The sequence below is a fragment of the Chroicocephalus ridibundus genome, chromosome 7, assembly GCF_963924245.1.
Source record: "Chroicocephalus ridibundus chromosome 7, bChrRid1.1, whole genome shotgun sequence".
In the NCBI taxonomy this organism is placed as follows: domain Eukaryota; kingdom Metazoa; phylum Chordata; class Aves; order Charadriiformes; family Laridae; genus Chroicocephalus; species Chroicocephalus ridibundus.
In genome coordinates, this window is record NC_086290.1 from 2,782,249 (window position 1) to 2,808,929 (window position 26,681).

The 26,681-nt window shown below is 42.9% G+C and overlaps 2 protein-coding genes across 5 annotated transcripts in view; both read right to left on the reverse strand.

Moving 5' to 3' along the window:
• The window catches only part of LYPD6B (LY6/PLAUR domain containing 6B), a 57,570-nt gene extending 55,272 nt beyond the window's left edge, over positions 1–2,298 (reverse strand). Inside the window, exon 1 of the mRNA XM_063342500.1 lies at positions 2,201–2,298. The gene's annotated coding sequence lies outside the window, so the exon portion shown is untranslated. The remainder of the gene's footprint in view (positions 1–2,200) is intronic.
• A 2,442-nt stretch (positions 2,299–4,740) lies between these two features.
• Positions 4,741–26,681, reverse strand: part of KIF5C (kinesin family member 5C) — an 85,440-nt gene continuing 63,499 nt past the window's right edge. The window contains exons 17-27 of one of the 4 annotated variants that reach the window (XR_010071954.1): positions 25,387–25,504; positions 24,176–24,252; positions 22,682–22,791; positions 21,745–21,846; positions 21,050–21,110; positions 18,780–18,851; positions 17,886–17,990; positions 15,463–15,679; positions 14,348–14,472; positions 14,180–14,257; positions 4,741–8,521 (exon numbers count right to left, since the gene is read on the reverse strand). Coding sequence is in view for 2 of the 4 variants with exons in the window: in XM_063341155.1 (XP_063197225.1) it covers positions 14,366–14,472; positions 15,463–15,679; positions 17,886–17,990; positions 18,780–18,851; positions 21,050–21,110; positions 21,745–21,846; positions 22,682–22,791; positions 24,176–24,252; positions 25,387–25,504 (969 nt within the window). In the remaining 2 variants the exon portion in view is untranslated. The remainder of the gene's footprint in view (positions 8,522–14,179; positions 14,258–14,347; positions 14,473–15,462; positions 15,680–17,885; positions 17,991–18,779; positions 18,852–21,049; positions 21,111–21,744; positions 21,847–22,681; positions 22,792–24,175; positions 24,253–25,386; positions 25,505–26,681) is intronic. The other 3 variants (XR_010071953.1, XM_063341155.1, XM_063341156.1) reach the window with 3 other exon arrangements.

Below are 26,681 nucleotides of genomic sequence, written 5' to 3' on the forward strand. Positions count from 1 at the left end.
CTATCTCTTCACCCACAACTGAAGCTTGGGCAAATGGAAAACAGGGCAGGAAGAGATCATAATAAATTGACTGCGTGGCATGAGTCAACCCACGAGTTAGCAAGGTACAGGTGTCTCTTCTACAGAGTTCCCAAGGCTGCAGGAAAAGGCGCCCGTTCTTGTAACACAGCTTCTTTCCCCCGCAGCACTTTGCACTTTGGCAAATTGCACGCCTCCCTGACAGAGAGACCATATCTACCCTCACCTTGGCTACGCTCTCCCTCGTCTCTTTCTGCCAGATAAAGCATCCAGCACCTGGTGCCAGCCAGAGGATGGAATTCATCAGAAGTGTTTCGAGGATCAACGCGCGGGATCCATCCTATATAAGCTGACTACAGGATTTACCGGACTCCTGACTCCTAACGTCACGCAGCCAGAATGCCACATGTCAAGCTGGCTCGAGGAGAGACGGCTCTGACAAAACCAGGCTAAGGCAAAAGGCCCTAAGATTATCTTGGTCTGGAAGGGATGTCACTGAGAGGATGAGACTGGCTGTGAACAGAGTGCTGCAATTATCACGCTGGGAAATGCTAATTGACTTACAGCAAGTAACGCATGACGAGAAGAGGGAAAGACTCTCATCAGCAACACTGGTAGCGCAGTTAATTGTGGATTGACTAGAAGAGCAAAAGTATTACCACGTAAAGATTGATGAATCACCAAGCCGTGTACCAAACAGGACAACTCCCTTCATCCATGCTATAAAACATCCATCTGCAATTACCTCTGGAATTCACCTGCAGGACTGCGCTGCTGCGCACAGCCTGGGCACCCACTGGCACGAGGGATGCGAGGCTGTCGCACCATCACGAGGACAAACGCTTTCACCTTTTAGTTCTCTTTCTCCGAGCTGGTGTACGTGTTCTCAAATGCAAGGGATGACCATATTCTTTGGCACTGTAAACGTTTAAATTTGTGCCCTTTTCTGAAAAACTCACCTGAGGAGAGGCAGAACGGGGTGCCGCAACCAGGAGGTTCATAGTTACAGAGGAAGCTTGAAAAGTTTATACTTAGAGGTTCAAAACCAACCTGAGAAAGAGCAATCTCAGCATTTAATATTTTATTATTTTAAGCAAAAACATGTTTATTGAGGGAGGGAAACTTGACTCACTATCTGAGCATCTGGGATTACCAGTACTGTATTTATGAAAGAGGCTGCAGTACACGGCTCTCTGCAATTGCTCTGATCTCTGCATCTGCGGTTCCCGGCTCTGCCCGCGTTACCCTCTGACAGACGGGAAATCATACGAACCTATTTTCCTGAGATTGCCCTTAGGAATCAACCAGCTGAGTCTTGCAAACCAGCTCTATCTGCGCGAACGGCGTGCACTCATCAACCCCGGGACTGTTCTCATTAACCCTATTACCAGAGCACCCATCGGCCCGGCGCACAACCAAGCCCTCGGCGCCCTCCACACCACAAAGACACGGCCGGTTGTTATTCCAAGGAGTTTACGGCCTAATTAAACACAAGAATGTGCATCTGCGTATAGGAAATAGGCACGGGAAGCCCGCGTCCATTCGCAGGAGAAACGCCGTGCCAAGGGCAGCACTTCGGCACCTGCCTGCCCACTCCCACAGCGGGTGGCGTGTAGTTTTTATTTACTTGTATTATTTATTTGTATTATTTACTTATATTATTTACTTACTGGTATCTGCTTCATTACGCACGTATTTTAATGTTTTGTTATTTTTTAGGGCAAAGCCTAATGCGCTTACTTTCAAAAGAGAGTGAAAAGTTTGCCAACGCACCTGTGAAAAATGAGGAGCTTTTTTTTTTTTTTTTTTTTTTTTATTTTTTACAGCTGTATATAACCATCAGGTGCAATGTTGTAATAACTGCGATTTTACCACACACCTCTAAAGCCCGGCCTGGGTCTGGGACCGGCAGCGCTCGAGGCTGAACACCCCGGTTCTCCTCACAGCCTGGCTCCTTCCCGAGTCCCGCCATCTCCCTCCAGCCCCACCATCTCCCCCCGGCCCCGCCGCTCCCTCTCCCTCACCCGGCGGCAGATTTGGGATTTGGGATCCATCTCCGGCTCCCGGTTAACGGCGGGGCTCCCTGGGGCTCCCCGCCCGCCCTTCCCGCCTCTCACCCCGCGGCGCGCTGAGGGGAGGCGATGGCGGCGCCGGGCCCCGCTCCGCGGCGGGGGGGACTCACCCTCTCTGCCAGCGCTCCCCGGGGGCTCGGCGCGAGGCGGCGGATCCGGGACGGCGGCGGCCGTGGCTCGGCGGGAGGCGGGCGGTGCGGGCTGCCGGGCGGAGGTGGGGCCGGGGCGGGGAGCGAGCGGCTCGGACACCCCCGCACCCGCCCCCCGGGCGGCGCCGCCGAGCCCCGCCGGGCGGGCGGACGGGCTTCGGCCGGGGGCGGCCCCGGCGCCTGAAGGGAGCGCGGGCGGCCCGGCCGGCGCGGAGGGGCTGCGGGGCTCGGAGGGGCAGCGGGAGGGCTCTCAATCACGGAATGGTTCGAGTTGGAAGGGACCTTGAAGACCGTCCAGCGCCACCCCCCTGCCCTGGGCAGGGACACCTCCCACCAGCCCAGGTTGCTCCAAGCCCCGTCCAACCTGGCCTTGAACCCCTCCAGGGATGGGGCAGCCACAGCTTCTCTGGGCAACCTGGGCCAGGGGCTCACCGCCCTCACAGCAAACAATTTCTGCCTCACATCTCATCTCAGTCTCCCCTCTGTCAGTGTAAAACCCTTCCCCCTCGTCCCATGGCTCCCCTCCCTGCTCCAGAGTCCCTCCCCAGCTTTCCTGGAGCCCCTTGAGGGCCTGGAAGGGGCTGGAAGGTCTCCCCGGAGCCTTCTCTTCTGCAGGCTGAACCCCCCCAGCTCTCTCAGCCTGTCCCCACAGCAGAGGGGCTCCAGCCCTCCCAGCATCTCCGGGGCCTCCTCTGGCCCCGCTCCAACAGGTCCATGAATCACTTCCACAGAGCTGAAGGTGTTGGGCACCTGCACTGAGGGGACTGCAAATGTCAAAGCCCTGTTTTCAAGCAAATGTGAAGGAAGTCTGACACTCCAGGAGTGAGATGTGCTGCCAGGGTTATCCCGAGGAACAGGCTCGATGCTCAGCAGTTCCTGACCCACGGGGATGTTGCAGGTGCCTCCTGGGCATCGCAGTGGCCACTGGAACACCTCTGCCACAGGAGCGGCCGATGGGGCGAGACATCAGCCCCACTGAAGCGTCAGGCACATCTAAAGCGTGAGCCGATAAAGAATGACCATCACGTATCTTAACCCAAAACTATTGAAGGTCCTCATTTGAGGATAAATACAGTCTCCATTGAGTTCAGCTACGATGGAAGATAAATTTCAATTAAGTTTTATCTAAGAATTATTTTAGTGAATTATCAATAGTGATAGATTTGCAGTGAGTCTTTTTCTATGGATGGAAACCCCTCTCCTTCACTTTTCACTGTACGCTTGCGTAAACTGAATCTTGGAAATGGATACAATAATTTGTGTTGTTTTGATAGAGTGAATTAACTGATGCAATCCCACATTCTGAAAATGAAATCGTAGGGATACACTTGCAAAGTTTGCTCTATAATTGAGTTCATCCTCCAGGCACGGGCTTTATCTAGGAGATCTTACAGGGAGCATCTTTTTGACTCATGGAAAAAGCTCTGGCGTGGCACAGCGTCTGCCTTCCTCTGCAGGACTGGTGGGGAATGCTCGGCAGCCCTGGCTGCTTTCCCCTGTATCAACCATCTACGTTGGAACGACTTTTCATCCCTGATGGAGGCAAAGCTCGCCATCCCTCATGCAATAGAATAATAGAAAGTTCACTCTGATTTAGAAATAACGTGACTCCCGATTTTAACAGAGTGATTTCTAAGTCTGCTTGGCCAGTGGTCTGTCCTACTAAATATACTGGGTTAATCATCGTGATTATATCAGTAGAGCTGTGGAGTCAGTGCATCTGAACGCTTAGTTGCTGGCTGGCAACTAAGCCCAGCCCTTAGAGACCTGTACTTGTCACGCCGACCATCGGTCACCACCGGCCGCCCGTCACCAGCAGGGACTGACAGAGCCTGGCTCCAAGGGGCTTCCCGTGCCGCCGGGTTCCCAGCAGGCCCCAAGCGAAAGCAGCATGAGCGTAGGTAAATAATGATGGAAAACCACATAATCCTCATTAGAAATCTACTTGGCAGCAAAAACAGAGCAATCCATTTCTACAGAACTTCTGGAGCGCCATCAATTTGCATCGCAGAGCAGAAAAGTAACGATATAATTGAGAAATGCTCAGAGTAATAATTACTGAAAATAAGCTGTTCATAAAGCTTCTGATTATGACTTAAGGGAGGTGTCATGGATGGAGGAACTTCTACTCCATTACGCTGTATATAAAGTGAGTGTAACATTCCTATAAAAATGGAGATGCATGCATGGGTTAGTGGAAGAGTCTCCCTGTCATCCGCCAGGCTACTGAAAAAAAGTAGGAAGAAGGAAGATTTCCATGGAGAGGTAGTAGAGAAGACGCAATTATTTATAAAAAAAAAAAAAAAAATAATAATCCTGTGTTCATTTCCCAAGCTTTCTAATTACTTTCTACAGATTTAGAGGAAAGGTTTAACTCCAGACAGTGGCCTGAGACGGGGACTCCAGCGCGGTGCCACGGAACGGGTCACTCCTACGCGCCATGGGCAGAGCACCCCTCTAACAGAGATGCCGGACATACGCGTCACACAACATGCACACCGCAAAGTTTAGTTCAATTTTATTTTCCACTGTAACGGTTTTCGAATGATACATCATGCAGTCTGCCAGTGTATCCATCCATCTCTGATAGAATTTTAGAACGAAGATAAAAGACTTATCTCCACGGGATGGGGGAAGGAGGGTGAGATCTGCTATCAAGAGTTTAATACATTTCAGCATCGTTTGATGCAATGGCAAAAAATTTCCCCTTGTTACCAGCAAAACGTGTCCACAATTTATTTTTTCCTAAATTGAACACTACTGTAAAGATACATAGAGCCCAGAGAATACACATCTGCAGTACACGTTACACACTTTACAAACTAGACATGTAAATTCTACAGAATGCCTCAACCCCCATGGTTCTCCCACAACGAAAAGTGTTTCAATGGACAAGATTGTGAGAGCGAGAGAGGAACTGGTGGAGCAGCGTTCCATCCTGCACAGCGGATGTTCTCCAGTGCGCTTCGCAGTTCGTACAGGCACAGTGAAGACGAAAATCAGAGCAAGGGTAGATTCAGATTATCCTGCCAATTTATTTTTGGATCCCTTCCATTTCCAGTGGAGATGTACTTCATTCCTGTTTACACAAAGTCTTTCTCCTCCAATAAGGGAAATTTAATTAGGCCTTTTCCTTTTGGACCTGTATGACCATTTGGTATAAATACCCATTTATTCAAATGAAACAATGTTCAGCTTAAAATTCTTTATTTCTTGTATTTCCCAGCCTTACTTATCAAAATTTCAGGCCAACGTGCATCTCAGTCCATTAGGCTTTATAAAAGTTACTCATAAGGTTCTCTAGGCACAAATTATTGAAGTTAAGTTTCTGTGACTTACTTTTTAGTTTTCAATATATTCAGGATAATCCGCTCTCACCCTTGCTGAGTTAAATACAAACTTAAAAATGCATCAGCCAAGATCTTTCCAGGTTTAAAACTTTCCTTGCTTTTGAGAAAACAAGTCGATGAAACACGAACTCAAGACAAACGCAAGATATTTGAACATATCATGAAGAGAAGCTCAAATGAGCAGGAAATACTTTTTAATTACTAGCAAAAAGAACAATATGCACTTTAGTTCCATCTGAAGTACGTTTTCCATTTGTGAACAGTATTTCCACCAAAATTTGTCCCATGCATGACATCTGAAGATGTGAAATTTAATTTGCGCTATACAAATCACAACTTTTAAATTAGCCTAGAATAAATATAACACAACATTCAAAGAGCAAAGAAAGTAAGATAGCATCAAGTAGTGGAAATGGCAGGAGACAGGTTTTGATCTCTGCAGAGCAGATGTGTGGTTTTCGTTTCTATATATAAAATGTGTAAGACTTAAAAATGGTACAAAAGTTGAATATACAGTACGCAATACAAACTTAAGTTGCCTAATTAAAATAGGCTTACAAAACAAGAATCTGTATATAAGCAGAGTAAGTTCGATTGACGGAATTAATCATTTCCAATTGAGACAATACCTTCTGCATTTCTTTTTGAGATTTTTAGCCTAAGGCATCTTTTCAGCGTTTCGGTTATAGAAAGGCCTCCGACAGTCTTGATGTAAGAAGTTAACTTGGAGACACTTATATTGTTTTCGCTAGATGAACTGACTGGCTGATCAGCACTAGCACAATTAAGAGATGTCCAAGCTAACTTATTACTCAAACTGAAGAGAGACGTCTCAACTGACATACGGAACTAACGGTGATGCTGCGAGGAACTTAATACGGTTTTTAAGCTAATGCTGCATCTACAACATACTTCCATACCCAACTTTGAATTCGAGAGACAGAACCAAAGTTTCACTACAGTACAAAATCTTTGACAGCAATTAAGTTTGGTATCTTTTCCAAGACAACTGTTTTAGAACCAAAACAAGAGGATCATTAGTTCATAGTAGAAATCTCAGCTCTGAACAGCTGATACGATAGCACAGAGTAGTTCTGAATCAGTAATTTTATTAAAGATTGCATATGGCAAGTTCACAGTTCATTTTTCTGGCAGTGCACATGCACATAAAGAAAGAAAATATAAAACTTTGAAAAATACAAAATAAATTAAATACATGCAAATTTGCAACTTCATTAAATATTTTTAGCAAAACGCTCCCCAAAATAGTGCAACATTTAAAAAAAAAAAACAACAGTTAAATTAAGTACAACTTACTTTGCAACAACCTAAATAATTTCAGTAGAAAAAAAATATCGAAAGTCAATTCACCATCTTTCAAAACGCTCTACACTAACTAAATAGTTCTACGCCTACTAACAAACACGTTCAGAAATTTAAAAAAAAAAAAAAATCAATCGCAAATTAAGTAAGAGCAAACGTCTGCAAAACAAGACTAGAGGGCTGTGCTGGGCCGTACCCTTCCTGGAACCCGCGCTCCGTTGGGACGCAGGGGCGCGTACTCTGCACACCTGCGGAAGGAGGATATGTGTGTGCGGCACAGAAGCGGGAGGAGGAGCAGGAGTTTCTGCCGGCCAGCGGAACCTTCCCAGAACGATTCCAGTGCCCCCCAGTGCTGAGAAGATGGAAACTTTCTGTCTGGCACAAAAAAGAGAGATCGGAGAAAGGCAAGCGATCTCATCCTTACCTCCGTGCGCACAAGCGTGCCATCCGTGGGACGACTTGCCTGTTGTAACTTACAATGACTTTCTTTTCCCCTTGCAATATGCTCTTCACCTCCTAACAAACGTATTCCCAAATTTGATCTGCAAAGGACGGCTTGAGTATACAACTCTCACCTCCTTTTGGACTCTCTCTATATAATTTTTTTAAGGTAGGGTCTGGGGTTTGGGGGATTATCCTTTTTTTTTTTGCTTCTTTAAAGCGTCTGTTCTGGTAGGGGACAGTTCACTCCGGTACCTGAATTCCCGAGTGAATGGATCGGGGCCTGCCGAAGGCATGCGGGAAGGGGAAAGGGGGGAGATGCTTGTCGGCTTTTCCAAGACAAGATTTCCACAGCATTCTGAAAGCCTTCAAAATTTCATAGAGAACAACGCTTACAAACACATGGCTAGCCATCACACTCCAGGAAAACCCACCACTGTAGGGAGAACTACAAGCAGATCAGATCTTAATTTTAAGATAGGTCACACAGATATATTCATGTAACTACCAAACTTCAAAACCTAGATCTATACTAACAGATTTCTCTGCATCCCATTTGATCTTTACCAGGTACTGCAATAAAGGTTATTTTATACAGTCCAAAGATTTTATCAGGATATTACAAATGGTTCTTTGGGGAAATTTACTTCTGAAAATGTAAGCAGTAAAATTAAACCATATAGCAGCACATTTTCATCCCCTAAAAATATAAAATAATATGTATATTATACAGTAAATCAGTCATGACAGAGCACAATCACCTGCCTTTGATGGCACTTGGTCATTGAATAATTAATTCTCTGCTGCCAGAAGTCGGGATTTACTGACGCAACAGAGGACTTTGAAAAAGCATCAATCTGAGTGTAGAAGCCCCAACCTAACCAGCGCCAAGGGGTCAAACGCAGTCAGTGAGAGATTCTGAGTGGCAGACTTCCTACCGTTACTTAGATGGTTATGTTAAATACATTGTACAAGTATCTGTAGAAGAGTTGAGCTGAACACTTCTGTACACGTGGAGATCCTACGAAGCTCAAAATACCCGGGACCAGTGCATTGCAGATGGCTGTAGGACGCGCAGGATGAAGAGGGTGTGTTTCGGGTTGAAGAGGGGGGAAAAAAAGAAGCTAGTGACTTAATGACAGTCCTTAGCATGCTAAGTGGAACTGACCTGTCGAAAGAGAGCAAGAAAGGTAATGATACTTAGTGGAAGTTTGAGATTAGAAAGCAGATACGCCACGCGGCTGATCAGCTGACACCTACACTTCACAGAAAGGTGATGTGCGGCAACCAAAGAGCCACCGCGACAGCGAGGCAACGAGAGTCACAGAAAGCACAATTTTAACAATTCATGAAAGGAGGGTTTCAGTTACTAAATCTTGCAGGGGAGTTTTCTCAGATCTGTCCTTCCAGCCCACAAATTGGCACAGTCATAATGAAACAATTCTCTTCATGAAATGAATTCTTTGCCACCTGTAGCATAGCATTATGTATTGTCTAAATACATCCTTAAACGCTATCTAAAGGTCTAACTTTTTTATTTTCCTTTTATCTCTGTTCTTTTAACAGGATTTTTCGCTCCACTGGTCAGCACTTGGATATGCTGAAGAGCAGACGTGTGCATGTCTCATACACGGAAGGACAGCAACTGCAGCTGAGTTTGAAAGCTTAGTATGAAATGAAAGGCTGAAAAAATACAAATCCCAAACAATCCTTCTGTTTTATATGTCTCCTGACAGAGAGGTGTTTTCCTAATATATATATACACACACAAATATAAAAAATGTGTGTTTACAGAAATACATAAAACTATTTTATATAATATCCTGGTAATATATTATGCAATTATACTATATCATTTTATATACCATATATGCATATTATACAGGCATCTTTCTCACTAATTTTATAGTAATTGCATCCAGAAGCAAGGTTCAAGGCACGTTACCAAGTACAAAGGTGACTTAGAGTTGATTATAAAACATTTCAAATACAGACTTTTAAAAACTCTTGGGTTTGAATATTTTTGCCCCACTTTTCTCATTAGCCGTATGTTACTTACCACATAAGTACCCGAATGTGCCGAGCACGGTTTTTAGCACATTAGCTAATATAAAATCAGCCTTACAGAGAGAGATGTGTTTTCCTCAATAAAGCATTTTCTTGTATAGTTATTTAAAAAAAATCTTTGCCCATATTCAAGATCAAGTTAGGAAAATAAATAAATACATAAATATCGATGCATCGGTGTTTTTAAATTTACCCTAAATTAACAGTGGGAATTGTAGTTGGCTCCTTAGTTGTCATCCTTAGTAACACCTTAAAGGAAACCGGGATGGTTATTAATTCATGCCTCTTAATGGCTAGATTAACTACGGTCTAGCTAATTAAATATGGTTATTCATCTTGCTCAAGGATGGGGAGGTGCTGGGAACATACCAGAAGCTTTAGGATAAGGGACATACAGACAAGAGTCTGTTTGCACAGCTTTTTGCACAAATACAGATCCCCGTACAACTTGCTTTAATATAATTTCCATAGGCTGTGATGGAGCATTACTCGTTAGTGTATCTTCATGTCACTCCTTTCCTTCTCTTTTGAAATGAGGTATCAGACAAGTTTGAGCAAGGATTGGGAAGGCAGGAGAGGCAGATCAGCAGCTTCCTCCAGATTTGAAACAGGGAAGCACGCCCATCACCCACCCATCTGCCACTGCTCTGCCTGTCCCGGGTTTCCGGGCAGCGCCCGAGCATCCCGGCGGTGCCAGCTTGCTCACAGGTCTAGCGACTGCAGAGAGCATCCTCCAGCCTGCAGCTCAGCCGTTGAGAAGGGGGTTGCAAAAATGGTGACAGCAAACCTAGCAGTTCGCGTACAGCACCTGAAGCGCCCTCCAGCAAAGCCACAAGTGTTGAGTAGTATCATCCCTGCTTTCCCTGAGCCCCAGCCTCAGCTGTGCCCCCCCTGCTAGGGACCCGCTGTTCTGGGGCGGGGGGCCAGGCTAGGGCCAAGATGTAATTAAAGCGGACTCAAAGATGATCTCTGCTCCACCTGGAGAAAGCCCTCATTGAACCAGGAGCCGCAGAAGCACAGCGCCACCGCGGCTCAGCTCTCCATGAGCAACCTGAGCAACAGCACCTGCGTCCTCCAGACGGGGTGCCGGGGGGGTCTCAGCAGGTCCATTTCATGAAATTAAAGACAGAACTTGAGCTGATTTTCACTAACATTGATCTGGCCACACATTTTAAGCATGAAAGCCAGTTCAACGTAGACTTCTACCACTTCGTGCATTTTTCCCTATATTCATGCCGGTCTGGCAGTTACTGACTAGCAGGCTGCGAGGGACATTCAAGTTTGCTCAGACACTGCCTTTATGCTTATTTCCATTTCTAAAACATATTATTATTATAGGTTTTCTTTAACGATTTAGAAATAAACATATGAAACCAGACTGTAGAGTGACTTGGATAATTTTGTGCAGTTTTTGGCCTAAACTTTGTGGGGCAGCATGAGAAAGTCAAGACAATTTGGGTCTTGCTTTGTTTGGTTTTTTTGGTCCTATCTAAAGCAAAATACATACCATAGTTTTTGGTTTTTTAATTCCTGGCATTATTTGAAATACTTTAATATTAACCTTTTTTGAAACCTGCACTGTGTTTAGTTACGTTTAGAAACTCTGCACAATATACAAGTTGACCAGCAGAGAAACTAATGTACAACCATCCACGTGACGTGATTTGCAGCTATTCACATATGAAGAGTATCGGTTTTTAAAGTTTTGTCAAAATACTTCTCTCTGCAAAATTCAAAAACTTTATGAGATTTACACTGAAAATACATTTCAACTAATTTTGTTAAATCAGGAAAGATTAAACTGTAAGAACTGACTCAAAATTGTGCTATAGAAATAAACATTTAGAAATCCCCAAGGCCGTCTCCACGAAACCCTGGCATAAATTTAGCTACACGGTTGTAGCAATTCCAGTGCTACCTTCTGATGGAAATACACGCATAGTGCAGAAAAATACTGGTACTGCAGCACTCATCCTGTCAGCTGCACCAGTGTGACTTCCCTTCCTGATCATTTCCAAAATCTAGGTTTGAGGTACGCCCCAGGTAACAAATTCATTGCATTTGTATTTTCAAAAATGTCTGCAATGTAAACAGAGCGAGGAATTATCTCGTAGAGATCTGCAGCCACACCTTGGCCTCCCGAGTCTCCTGTTTAAGCCAGCTACTGGCAATTTGCAATTTCAGGACCACATTTTATTAACACCCACATTTTTTTTCTCTCCCATCTGCTACTGTTGTTCATCAAATGCTAGGCTTTCTGGGGTAGAAATCATCTCCTTACATCGTGCACGCTGCACCGCGGCAACGTGGCCCAGACTGGGCGAAGTCTGAGCTTTGTCCTGATTACTCTCACGGGTTTGCCCAGCTCTGCAGGACTTCATAAAAACACCAACACTGGCTGTTACTGAGGGTTAAGCTGCCGCATTAATAAATCATGATTACTGACCAGTCTAACAGTAATAAGTATCTATTATCTTTACTGTGAATGATGAATGAACCTAAGATAAATTGCCCCTCATCCTGGGATAAAATTTTTGTTCCAGAGATAGGGTATGTTACTTGACAGCAACATTTATGTAGAAATCCCACTTTTATTTCCCTGCTGTTAAAGGAATATAAAAGAAAGTTCTGTTCCAGTTCTAGCTGTGTAGAACTGTGCCGTTCAAAAGCATGGTGTAGTTCTAGAGGGCACAGAAATGTCTCAACGATATTATGGCAATAATCTGTATAAAATTTTCCCTCCACAAGTAGTACCTTTAGTAACACTCTTACTCAGGCCCCTGGACTTTCATCCAACAAGCCCAGAATTCAGATCACTCCAATACTCCCAAAATCCTTTGGCAGCCAAACAGCTGCAATAACCTTCTTAACCGATGGACCAAAAATGATGAGAACTGACCTTCTCTAATCACTGCCCTGCCTTAGTTTACTACATCTTCAAGACATCTTTCTAGACGCCTGCAAAAAATCTAGAACTTGACTGTGTTTAAAAACCAATTATAAAGCCTAAAATATGGTTCTTTGAAGTAGTAATCATAGAATATCTTGAGATGGAAGGGACCCATAAAGATCATTGAGTCCAACTCCCACGACATTTCAAATTGTTGCCTTACACATAATATGTAATACATAATGCAGCCAGGTGTTAGACTCAATCTCGAGCAATAAGGAAACTTGACCGATAAAAGCCATAAAGGACCATTACTGTCAATTAAGGAAAAAAACCCACATACATACTTTTTAAATGGCTACATTCCAACCTGTAGGGCTTCCATTTGGTTTTCAGAATTTTTTTTCCCATTTTTTTCAGAAACGATAAATCCATACGTTTACCCCGTTTCTTCTAAGATCTTCCATCTTCTTGTTCTCCACCTGTATTGTCCCTGAGCTCCTCTGCAACATGTCCCAAGCCTGGCCTGAACCCGCTCATCCTCCACCACCCTCAAATCTAGAATTTGGCACTCAAAACATCTGGTGCGTATTCTATGCCTTCAGATTGCTTTTTATTGACTTCCAAAGTCCTATCTTGTAGTACACCCATCTAGTTTTAAGTGTATTTATTTTGTTAATAACTTTTATTAATCTACAGTTGTTCTCCTGACGTGTGCCTATACCTAATGTGTGGCCTGGTGGAGTCTGACACTTAATTTCCTAGCAGATGGTATGTTAAAGGCCCACCCAGTTCAGGCAGGTAGCAGCTTTTTTTCCCACAGAGCAGCTGTTATATGTCTGGAAATATTTTACATGCCTCTGTATCACACTCTTTTCCCTTTGCGCTTTCACAGAGGTGGGAATGCAATGAAGTAGATGGACAGAGGCCATCTCGCTTGTGAGATGGAAAAGCCAATTTCAGTGCAGAATGAACTAAGGCACAAAAACACTCAGCAAAGACTTGCCCTAATTCATCCCCAGCGAAAATATGTTGCTTGCAGCTACAGGGCTCACGGAAAACACAATGAACAGAAACAATCTGCACAACACAATAAGAGCTTGAGTGTGATGTGATGGATGGTTTGCATGCACGCATGACATGAAACATTCTCAAAAAAAAAAAAAAAAAGAAAAAGAAAAAAACACCCAAGAATGCCAAGTGCCTAAAGGAAACCACATACTATTAGAAGAGAGTCATAAGACAGGATTAATCCTCAAGGATTAAAAAAAGCCAGACTTAGAGGGACAACTCAGCAGTCCCCTGCTTTTCACAGCCACTCACTACCATCCAACTGCTAGTATGCCTGTAACATAAAGTTATCATCTAAAAATAATAGCAGATGTAAAATAGCTCAGAAATATCAAGCATTTAAAGAAATACAAGGGAGGGGAGGGTACATGAAGCAGTCTATTAGGAATATGCTGCTCATTTTTCCAGGATGAGATTTGTGCCTAGGAAAAACCTCCAGGCCTTTGCAATTAAAGTAAAATATTTACATTTTTTTCTGAAGAGAGCTGAATGAGAGCACAAAAAAAAAGAAACAAAAGTAAAGTTTGCCAAATTGTGACACTCTAATTTGGAGAGCTCTGTGCTGCTGCCGCTTATGGCTGCTGCTCTACCCCTGTCCTAGGCTGGAATATCTCAACACGGAAACACATCCATGGTACAGAAAGCAGAAAATTCTGTTGGCAGAAGGAACCTCTGGAACTCTATTTTTACAACACGAGATTCACACCTCTATGTGTGAATTTCAGTACAGATTTACCAGGGCATTTCAGTTTATTAAAAAAGTTTTAAGTGAGATACCATTAAAATAAAAACTCTTACCAGCAGCTTGCAAAGGCACTCCTCACTTAAATTGCAAATTTTCACAGTTAAATTATCAGCAAAGGAGTCCTACTAAAACTAGAAAAAAAAATACTGTGGGTCTTCTAAAAGCAAGACTGAAATGTAAGAAAACTGGGCGATCAGTGAAAGAACAGAAGAGTAGGTTACTTTGGTCTTACTTCTCGTCTATTTGGTGTTGTGATAGTAGCTGGAGTTTGACATCCCTCCCCCTCGGATGGCATGGACAGCCGTTGGAGAAGACGCTGGGTAATGACCGGGGCGGATGGGCTTGGCTGCAGAGTAAAAGTAGGACACAAAACAAGATGTTTAGCTTTCACACAAGGTTTTCTACCTCACCTTCTCGTCTCGTACATACCCCATTGTTTCCAAACAAGGAGCTGTGCTTGGCAGAGCAGTCCGTACCCTAGCTCCGCGGAATACAGCATTCCCTTACCTCAGCCAACAACAAATACACCCGTTTTCTGCTTGTGACAGAGCCATTTAACCATCCCATGCATGCCCCTCATCTCTGCGAAGATTATGGACTGTCTATGTAACAGAGGGAACCACTCGGTGGTCAGTGATGTACTTTCTACGTCCAAGCTGACTCTATATCATCCCAGAAGATGCTGAGACAAAGCCATCAATGGCTTTCTACAAGAGGCAGCATACGGCAGGAAACCTTGTGTTTCTCTCTCAGGTTTTAAGACACCAATATTAGCATCGCCACCCAAAACATTATCCTTCTACTTTAGCAATTCCAACAAATAATTGCAAAAATTGTTCCACCTTAAACACTTTTTGATGTATTCATGCATTCAGATTGCACCCCACAGATACATCAAGCATCCATATTATATGGAAGATTTTTGACTCTACACAGCTCAAATTAAATCACAAGGAGGAGTGATCAGGGAAAAAGAGAGGAAGGGATAAGGTCCAGAAAGGCAAGGAAAGAATGAAAGCAGAAGGAGAATACGTGGGGGAGGAGGAAGAAAGTGAGAGACTAATTTAAAGAGACAAGTTTTCAGGTCACTAGAAGGGCACACAAGACCCATTATGCCATTTATTTACTGAGTTAAATAGCAGAGGCACTTTAAACTTTAGGTGGGGCAGATTCTATTAAAAAGTGAAGCCTTTGAAGGTTCCCGTGCAGCTGAGAAGCAGACCCCGTGGTTTGCCCTGGTCTGCTGCTTTCAAAGCGCTCTCTATTTAAACATGAGCAAACAGACCAACCATGAAGTATGTGAGCAACCGCTAACCCTTTAGCTCCATGTCCTTACCAATTTGAGCGGAGTGTGCTCTCCGTGCCATGTTTTTGGCTCTCACAGCCTCCTTAATGCGATCTACCTCCTGCTGGTACCGTTTGCGGTCTCGCATGGCGTTCTCCTTGGCCTCCTTCAGTGCGCTCTCCAGGGCCTTAACTCTCTCTGCCGTAGCTCTAAGTCGTTTTTCCAGCTTAGGAAGCTCACAACGAAGATCTGCATTATCACGTACCAACTGCAAGAAAAGAAGTTTCAAAAATATGCTATGAAAAAGTTTATACCATTCAACACAATTTCACAGATCTGAGCCTGAAGGGTGAGGGCTCCAGGACAAAGCCTGCTACCGCAGGGCACTCTACTGCCATACCTGCTTTCCTAGGCTTTCAGAGCAACTGCAGCAGAAACTCTGCACTTCTTCAGAACGCAGAATATTTCACAAATACTTGATCACCTCATTATTTCAAAACTGCAGTGTTTAACGATGGCTTATGCACAACACTGGGTATCATTAAATATTCACCATCTCCACCGGTTACAGCATGCTTACCTACTCGATCCCTACTCAAGCATATGGGTAAATTGGAAACTTCAATGCCTCAAACATCGCTAAGACAGCACTTAAGGCCTGTAGTTATAGACGTGATGATCATGTGCAACTCTGAATTCATGCACTTCCTCAATTAAATACGAACCTGAGCAAGAGCTATCGCTTATCAGAATAACATCTAACTTTCCATGCAACAACAGCCAAGAGAGAGGATTGATTTTTTTGATAAATAAAAACCGGATACAGTTAGAAATTCCAGTACAATTTCTACTGAAGGAATTATACCACTACTAGAAGTCAACGGAAAACTGCTCCAAGGAATGATTCTCCCTCTTCTGGAGTGAAGACAGTGGTTTAACTACCACATTAATAACACAGTAAAGCAACAGCACGTACTGACATTCACACCTTGTTTGACAACCAAAATGTTCTACACCTGCTAGTCCAGGCTGAGTGCCAGAAGAAAAACACAAACAAAGCTAAATAAAAATTGTCACAATGTGCTTTTCCTGCAAGTGTCGAACCCTTGTTCTACGAAATAGTTATGATAGGAAATAAAAGCAGGATGATATCACTTAGGGTCAAGTTCAATATCATCTTTCCCTCTAAGCTTCTTAAGAGATGTGGCCTCCTAGTTGGTTTTGAGTAAATACACGCTAATGAGAGCTATAAAAATCTGTATCTGAAAACCCAGCAGATGCGTGAACTGAGTGCAAAAAAGGCAAAACAGTAAAAGGAAAATCACTCCTAACATGTCCCGATTTCCACATTTAGAAACTAGGTCTTTAAACCATCTGTTCACTGAGAATCTCAAAATATTGAACCTTAGCGGACACTTGTCACGGTCCGGCACTGCTTTTTTGGTGGTTCCACAGGAATAAAGCAGATCTCAGAGAACGCTGTGTCTCACTATTAACAGTTTCCAAAAACTGCACTGGAGAATGTTATGTCACTCTTCAAAAACGAAATCAGAAGAATCTGAACTACGTTGTGCTCTGCACCTGAACAGTGGGACACAGTTCAGAAATACTGACATCTGTCATCTGATAAGAGGCAGAAATGATCCAGTTTTATCTAACGAGGTGCTGCCTAGATATATACATGCATCATTGATATAGACACACTTCCAGTAGGCAGAGGATAAGGCTCTTCCCTTGACGTATACCCAAAACACTTGCCTACCACACATCCCCTTCACCTCACATTTGCACGGTGAGTACCAAGGGTGAAGGGCTCTCCGTAGCCCTTGTCTGAACAGCAGAATTCCAGAGAAAGGAGGAACTCCATGAAACAGGGAGGAGACAGAGATGAACATGCCCAGAAATGACCAACCTCAGCATCCCAGGGAGGCACCACCCCTTCAGCACTACAGAAAACCTTTATTTCTTTGCTTCCATACTCTGTGGGTTGACTCCACCCAAGTCACCTCCAAGGGTGCCTCTAAAGCAGCTTCAGACCAGGAGTCAAAACCAGGGATACACAATCCATCTAGAAACCTGCTAGCAGCACACAAGGTAATAACAAACACTTTATTCCGGTTTTTTATGCATTACACCAATACAGTGACAATTAGTCTTGCCAAAGCTGCTAGAAAAAATAATTGTCCATTTAACACATCCATAAGAAGTATGGACGGTGGGAAGAGCAGCTCTAACACCAACTCCTAACGCCAAGAATTTTAGTTTAGATCTAGAGGTACCATTTCCTCAGACAGTACATGTTACCTTCAAAAATGATCCTTTTAAACATGCTTTTTTGGATGGATGGATGGATGGATGGATGGATGGAAGGAAGGAAGGAAGGAAGGAAGGAAGGAAGGAGAGGAGGAAGGAAGGAGAGGAGGAAGGAAGGAGAGGAGGAAGGAAGGAGAGGAGGAAGGAAGGAGAGCCCCTACCTGTTTGTGAACCTTTGTAAGCTGTTCCAGGTTGTTCTCAAGAAAGGAAATTTTCTGCTTCTGCGCAGCACTTCCACCTCCGTCATCGCTGTCAAGTTCAACGCTCTGCACAGAGTTGCAGCATTCAGCACAGCCAGGCAGAAACTCAAGAGGAAGCTCAGGTCTTTTGTGAATTTAAGCTTCCCAAAGGCAGAAAAGCCTTCCAGAGCCCCAGATTAAAGAGAACTTATTCTACCTGTTCATTTTATGTTCAAGAGCCACATTCCCCCCAATAAAAAAGATAAACTATTGTTACCAAACAATTGTGGGGGGATCCTGAATAGGAAAAATCATAGATTTTACTTGGGAAAACCCCTTTTCCCTCTTTTTTCCCACTCCTGGGAGACATTTTTGTGTAAAAATTCAACCTTTAAAAGAAACCAAACTATAAAACCTCTTCCTCAAAGCTACTCTAAAGGACTGAAAAGCATTGCAAAGCCTTTGACTATTTATCAGCTCTGACTCTTCTTCAACAGTTAAAAATCCATTTATTCCTTCAAACAATAATTTTGCAGGAAAAGCTGACTAGTCACAAGCCCACAGAAAGAAAGGGCCGCGGCATAAGGTAGTGCAAATTATATTGACTAATTTCTGGTACGCATGGGTACCACCTTTGAGAATGTGTAACTGAACTGAATTGGATTGGTTCATTTCACCTAACCACCAAGACTTGTCCGTAACAAATTAGAACCAAATAAAAGTTAATTAACATCAGAACAGTTTTAATCTTATTAGTCGTTGTTACTGAAAAAGACAATAACCCACTTTGTAACAACACAAACTAAAAGCTTCCAGGAAACCACAAGAATACTGAAAAAAAAGATAAGACACTGGTTTAAAAGAGTATAGTCTTACTTTTTTAACACGGGTGGTGAGGTCTTGCACAAACAGTTTGCGTAGGTTGTGAAGAGTCTGAAGTTCTCTTGCCTGGAATCAAAATAACAAAAAAAAGAAAGCACAAACCAGTAAGAGATAGTAAACACTCTGGTGTAAAAACTGAGTCAATAACATGGCTTTACTGTGATTTATTTACAGAGGTGAACCTGCCTGTAGGTATACGCAAGCTCACAGAAGGGCACTGCCCACGCTGAAGAGCTCTTGCACCTCCCAAGGCGTTCACCACACCAAAGCTACTTTGGAAAATATGTCAGCTGTGTCTTAGGGCGCGGGTAGAAACAGGAGAAAGCTGAAGTCTCACAAGTTGGCCACGGTTACACACATCTAGCGACGCGAAAGAGCTCTGGAGTCACTCTGTAGCAAACGCTTTGGCTCGCTGTGAATGCTTATTCACAGGCACTTAACGCGTTTAAGTGCTTTTTCAGTTTTGGCAAAAATCCAGGCTTTCCCAGATTTTTTTTTTTTTAATATGTATCAACTTCTCAGGCTGAGCAAAATAACGGCCTGACTCCAGACTGGAGGTGTGACACAAGAAGTGGCAGCCCTGCCCCTACTCCCAGAAGGACGGAAGCACTAATCCGTGTGCAGGAAAGGGAACTATGTGGATAGGCAGCTCACCCCAGCCCCGTACTGCGCCAAAGCCATGCTCAACTCTCTTTCCAAAGTTGGTAAGAGCAACCTTAGCTTTCCCGTTTTATGCTTATCCATTCACAGACTGGAATTTAAATGAATTGCTCAATAAGCTCCACCATGACTACAAGCTTTTGATCTCGAATTTTTTATCTTTCTCTCTCAAAAGAAAAAGGCAAAACTGAGTAGAAACCAAAAAAGAGAAGCTTCCTTCATGGACTGCCAGAAACCGTACATTACAAGCCCAGTTTATGTACGTGTGAGTGATGTGGTACCCAGCAGGGGCACCCTGAGCCGCTCTGAGTCACGCCCAGCTGCAGAGCAGACCCCTCCCCGAGAGCTCCCATTCGGGGTGCTGCCCCAGCAGGCTCCACCCTGGGCCCCCCCCCCAGGCCCCCTTCTGCTTCCTCACCAGCCCAGTGCTGGGAAGGAGAAAGAACAGTCCCACCAAAGTTTTGGTCCCACCAAAACTGTTCTTCATCCTTTCCTTCTCAAAGTCACCACCCCACCGACACACGGTGCCCGTGGAACCTGGTGTCTCCCCACACCAATGGGCAGGGATGAGCCCCCGTTTGGCCTTTGATGGCTCAGGTTTTCCTGTAATTCTCTATGCTTGATTTTCAATTCCTGCTGCAGTAATTATTAAAATTCTAACAAAGTGAATAAAATTTTAATGTAAGATACTTCAAAGGTGTTTATTCAAAAATATAAAAAGCCACCATCTGGGTTTCTGCAAGCTGACGGTATCGTACTGCCTAACTCTGATTTCCAGCTGCCTAATTCATTTGGCAAACAGGGACAATCAAGTCTACGTGCAAGCTCTGTAAGTATCTAATGAGAACAGTTCATATCCAAAAGGTTGGTTAAATCTGTCCCTTGCATGAGTTTATTTACCAAGGCTTATGTGTGTGGGAGCCATCGGGAGCCAAAGCTGAAAGGATCTGAATAGTTCAGCTTCAGAAATGAACTCCAACTGATCCTGAGGCCACTATCCACTTAATTTTTAAAGCATCACACAGAGAAGAAAATGCTGGATTTGAGTTATTAACCATGTTAACACTAGCGAAAATAACTTTATGATGCCCCTAAACCAGCTATGGTTTTGACCAGCTTCTGAGATCTTTGAGAAAGCTTGCATATTTTATAGACAGGTGAAAACGTAGCTTCCAACAAAACTGTGCAGCAACAGCTTCACGACTGAAGTCATCCATCGCAGATGGCATTTTTAACATCGCATGCGCAATATCATATTTCTCGGTAAGCTGTTTCCCTGGTCACGTTAGAGGCAGGTATGTACCACCTAATTGTAGCTACGCTGTTCCGTACGCTGGTTATTTCAGGTGACTGGAAGGAACAAGGACAGCAAAACAAACGAGTACTGGTAGACTTATCGATGATAGTTATTCACAGGAGGCAATAATAATAGTATTTAAGCTTAAATTTTAAAATTCAATTTCAATAATTTGGCAAAATGCACAAATTTAGCCTATTATGATATAAATTGTTAACTTCCTTGGGCACAGATAAAAGTGTTTGGTAATACATCAGTGATGAAGACCTAGGGAAAAAAAGCTCAATAATGTGTAATTAAGACATACCACTGTTTCCTCCAGGCCCTTAAGATCTTCTCTTGCTTGTTCCCTTTTATCATTAAGCAGTCTAGAAAGATCACAACATTAAACACAAATCAAAAATGTTGAAGACATAACAAGACAGAAGAGAATCAATCAACATTCAGTTTGAGTAGAACATCTGCAGACGTCAGCAAATTCTACATGTCTCTGCATCTGTAATTATTCTTCCGACTGTCCCAAATACGCAAATTTCTCACCTGGAATGGCTGAGTCACCATCTCCATTTGTTGTGTCCACACACGACATTTTTATCTCTCATTTCCAGGAAAAGCTTTTACTCAGATGTCTGATTTACTACCAGCCCAGCCCAGCCACCCCCAAAGCCCCAGCTTCTTTCTTGTTTGTTTTTGCCGTGCATGAAGAAATAGGGGATTTAACTCTTGCTACAGTATTTCATAAAATTGGACCTCTTAAAAAAAAAAAAATCTTTTTCAGATTTTATCAATTCACTGTTAAATCAAATCCATTATTAAAAAGCCTATGATGTAAAAATACGTAGTAATTGGTAATAATTTTAGTACTGTATGTTGGCTTTGTTACTGAAATGGTATTTTCAGTGTGAATATTTCAACATAAACATTTCTCACTAGGACATTTCCTGTGGACACGTTAAAAGACACTATATTCAAGGACACCAGATGAGAAAACTGTAGACTCACATGAGCTTTTCCAGCTTCATTTCTCTTTCCTGGTCCTCAATTTTTAATTTATCATAATCAGCGCTCAGTTTCTCTTGTTCCAATTGCAGCTTCTGATTCATACTGAAATGCGAAAGTAAGAGTCAGTACAGCTCAGTCCTGAACCCCACCAAGGAGCGTGGGGAAATCTCCATAAACAAAACTGGCTTAGACAGAGAAAGTAAAGCTGTAACTCTCTACTGAAAAATTCTGAAAGACATTAAGAATAAAGAACCTGAAGAACAATAGCTTTTATGTAAAAACATTAGATAATTAAATACAGTGGCTTGCTTTCTGTATCTTAAAGGGCACATACTGTTCTTGCAGTCTTTCTGTCCTGCTTCCCCATGTTCCTATTTCCCTGGTTTTAGTCTTTGGCCACAAAATAAATACGATGAAAGAATAAACGCTACCTCAGGATTGCCTAGATTTTATGAACACTGACAAACCCGAGAGTACAGGAGCAAAGAACTCCGTTTCTCAAGTGCTGGAGTATCTGACTAAGAGAGTTACGTTGCTGTGTCAGGAAGAAATATTAAGGGTGCAAAAAATGGGACACATTCGAGCCACCCAGACTTGCAGAAAGTCTGTGGCAGAACTACTTACTACAAGAGGCCCTCAAAACTTTTATCTTTTAAAATCTGTTCTCCTCCAAGCTTCTCGTATCTACTGAGCTGCAGGTGTAACATTATGCTTTCTTTTTCCTCTCTATAATTTTATGGACTTGTTAAAGCTCCACAATAAAGCCCTAGGCACTGTAATCCACTGTGCAAAATAATTAGAGGGTTGGCTGTTGCATGTAAGGACACTACTTTCTGTGAGACACCGAAATATATGGACATCAATTAAAACGAAAAAAACCCTACAGTGTCACAGGACAGGACAGGACCAGAGAAAGTGATGGAGCGAATGAACATACTCTCTGATTTCGTCAATTATTTTCTGCTTCTCTTCAATTTCATCCCTCAGCCTGGACAGCTGCTTCTGGTGGGCTTCCCTGTGACTCTCCATCTGCTGCTCCAGGGCCTTCTGCAGAGCGCAAAAACCACAGCCATACGTGAACCAAGTAACACACAGTTAAGCTTCCTTCGTACGTGTCAGCTAAATCAACCTTTCTTTCTGGATTTGAGGGAAGCTTATCAGACCTGGTTAATTCAGGAGTCTGCCTGGTAGATCATTCTATGATTACAAAAATGCGTCTACTCATCCAAGCATTTAATTCAGGCATTTTTTAGCAACAGATGTACACCAATTTCTACTCATTTTCTTGCAAGAACTACCGCATGTGAAAGCCGGGTTGTTAGTACATCAAGTGCCAAGAATGACACTGTTTTTACCAGTCCTCTCTTATTTCACCTGTTTATTCACCATGAAAATATGTGTTCAGCTATCCTTGTGACAGAAGTAAAACCCCAAACACCCTCCCCCTCTCTGAAAATTGTTTATCCATAGCCCTGTTATTTAAATTCCACGATTAGGTATATCTCAAGTAGCAAGAAAAACTCCATACATCTCTTTAAATTGCTAATAAAAGACTTGCTTTTTTCCTTCCAAATGTAAGGAATAACTATACAACTGTTTTAATAACTTTAACTTTTTATAATGCAGGTAAAAGTTATGAAGCTGACAAACCTCCACCACTATCCCTTTTAAAATCGTGTTTTTCCTTTTCCGCAATTTGCAACCCCATCAGAAACACAACACGCACAATTTTGCCTAAAATTTCTTCTTTGCATTCCCGAGGAAGACAAAAATACCAGAAAACAGATTGATGTTTGATTATTATTTCTAGGAGAGAGTCAGAATTCTTGCCAAATTATTTGGGAAAGAGGTCTGGCCTCTTTTTTTATCAAATTTCAGTACCTAAATTATATTAACCCCAGCAGCCCGATTCGCTACTTAGCAAATTGACTTTCAGCGGAGTTCCACTGGCAAAAAATTAGAGTAACATAGAGGTGAATCAATATCCTTTTTCAATCATACATAACAAAACTGTTGTCAAGGACGGATAGGGGCTCTTAAACTTTGGTTATCCGGTCGTGAGATTTGAAGAATGCAGGCACCTCCAATTCAGCAAACACAGGCCACTGAACCTCTCTACTCCTTGAAGCTGGCTCACCTTACACGCTGGTGCCAAAAAATGCCCTCACCTCCGATATTCTGGCTATAACTTATTTTTTTCCATAATTTGATCAACAACCTCAATACTAACAAGTTCTCTAATTTCACATTGCCAAGGTCGCTCAATTACATGAGGTCAGGTTTTCTAACAGAGGTTGGCAATTCTGACAGGCTGGAAGGGTTTTCTAAAAGCACACAATGTGTACGGGAAGACAAAATTACACCCTAATTATCAGCTTAATGAATGATCTCACTGACAAATGCCCTCTAAAATTGCCGCACAACGTACTACCTTCATCTCCTCTGCGTCCTGAAGCCGGGTCAGATGCTCCTTCTCCTTATCCTTGAAACTGACTTCGTGCATTTTTTCTGTTTAGAGTTGGAGACAGTTGAGAATTAACCGCATAGTTCCAGGATGTGCTACATCCAGCCATTTAAAAAAAAAACACGTTCCTCTTTTTGCAGGGGGCAGTGGGATCAGGGAGACAGCGTTGGAAGGGCAGAGACAGCCATGGTTTGCAGTACCCAACCTGTCACCATACTGCCCCAAACCCCCTTTTCCTTTACTAACAGCCCACATGGTTTTCAGCCCATCCAGCTCCTTTCCAACCTACTCTTGTCTCCTTGTAACCCTATTTATCGCAATCCTCCTTGTCCCTTTTCACTTTCTCCAGGGAAACGGTGCCACCAGAACCAGGTTATATCTTAAAAGTGGGGTAGGAAAATCAGGAGATGGAATAAAAAATTTATTCTAAAAATAGAGAAGATGTTAAAAAAAAAAAAAAAAAAAGTCTTGTCACCACCTGCTGCTCCCGGACTCAGAGAAGATCCCTGGTGCAGAAATCCAGAATAATGTTAAGGCTACTAGGTCACATTGTAATTTTACATAAACCAGGAATTTAGCAATGCTACAAGAACTGCTTCTGATACACATTTTCCACATTAAATCAGAAGGGGAGAAACCAGCAGTTCTTAAAATGAATCCTGTAGAGGAGCTAGGAAAGACACACCTTTTGCCTGACCCTAAGGGAAGCACCTTCCTCTTGAACGTGGCAGGGCATTTGCAGAGGGACAACTGAAATTAGACGGATATCCAAGAATTTACAGAATAAAGATTTAGCAAGATTGATTGGTGCTGTTTGGCTAAAGTATTTGGGGTTTTGTTGTTGTTGTTTTAGGGTTTTTTTAAAATTCCTCACATCATTAAAGCACAAGGTGAAGCTTGTCATAAAGTTTTTGATTCTTTTGAAAAATTAAGTTTCTCTATTTCATGAATGGGCTAGACTGAGAGGGCTAATTCTGGTTTTATCTGAAGTGTAATGTACTACGAGGAAGTGCAATGTGTTAAATATTCTGAATCACAATTTTACGTCTTCACTGCAAAATACTACGCAGACAATAAAATATTGTAGGACTACTGCACATACAATACTTCAGCCAATACTGAATTTTCTCAGACATACTTGGTGAAAGAAATGATGACCACAAGATGCAATGTTGTACCTTGAGCACGTAACTTGGCAAGTTCTTCATTGAGAGAGTCCTGTGACTCTTCCAGCTGCCTTCTCTTCTGCTCCATATTTTGCATGTAGTCTGTAAGGGACTTGATCTTTGCTTCATGCTTTAAAGACATGGGGAATAGCAATGAGAGGTGAGTACCACGACTTGTTATCTAGGAATTCAGGTACTGTCCTACATAAAGGAGGAAGAATAGAAAGCTCTCCACATCCAGAGCTGATGACTAGGAGAAAATACAGCAAAAGATCTGAGAAGGAGCTAACGGACCCAAACAGACTGCATTTGTAAAGGTCACACGTAGTAGTCCAAGACATGCTGAACAGTGCAGGTGGTAATTCCAAAACATCATGAGAAGCTCATGACTTGGTGTTAAACAAACAGCAGCAGCTTTCTAAAACCAGCTGAACGCTGGGCTTCTGAGGTGACGTCTTGGATGCCTCAACCTGCAGAAGCTCAGATCGACTCTCCCCAGCCATCCTGATGATTTCTTTCTTGTTAACATGGAATCATAGAATCATAGAAACATCCTTTTGAATCAGAAGGGCTTATGTGAAGCTATTAGAAAATATTAGCTATTAGAAAATAGTGAAGAATGTAGGGAAAACATCAAAAATTGAATTAAAATTTTCTAATTTGGGGATAAAATTGAGATACTACCTGGGAATTATTACATGCTATTCATAAGGCCACTGAGGCACTTGTTCGCTTGGTCCACTGTTCTCAGCAGAGAGGGGTTGAGACCTCTGGGTTGGTGCTACTGTAAAGATACGCTTACAGCTACAGCTGTATTAAGTAGAACTTAGTAAAGCCATTCTGCTGCAGGACAAGAGGCTATCCTTCTTCCAGGGTTTCTTTGAATAGCTGGTAGCAGGTGAAATACAGTAAACTGGATTGTCTCCTGCCTTTTGCATGTCCACTTCAAAGCAGTTGATCCTCTCAAAGCATTAGCCCCCTCCCCTGCCGCAGGCTGCAGCAAGCGTCACTGCTTGTAACTGCCACCCACTGTGAAGCCCTCCTACCATCCGGATTTCTAACTTATATGGCAATGTTTTCCATAATGCATTATTTTATATATTGCTGCCGAATTGTCTTGGTAGCATACTAACAGACCAGATACGGGGGGCTCTCTGAATGTTTTGCTGGTGAACCATACAATCACTGCTTCCTTTCTCAGGTTGTTTTTAAAATGGAGGTACAAGACAAAAATTCATGCTGAGGGAATCACTCTGAGGAGGATTTTCAGTATTACGCCATAGAAAACATTTTGAGATCTACAACAG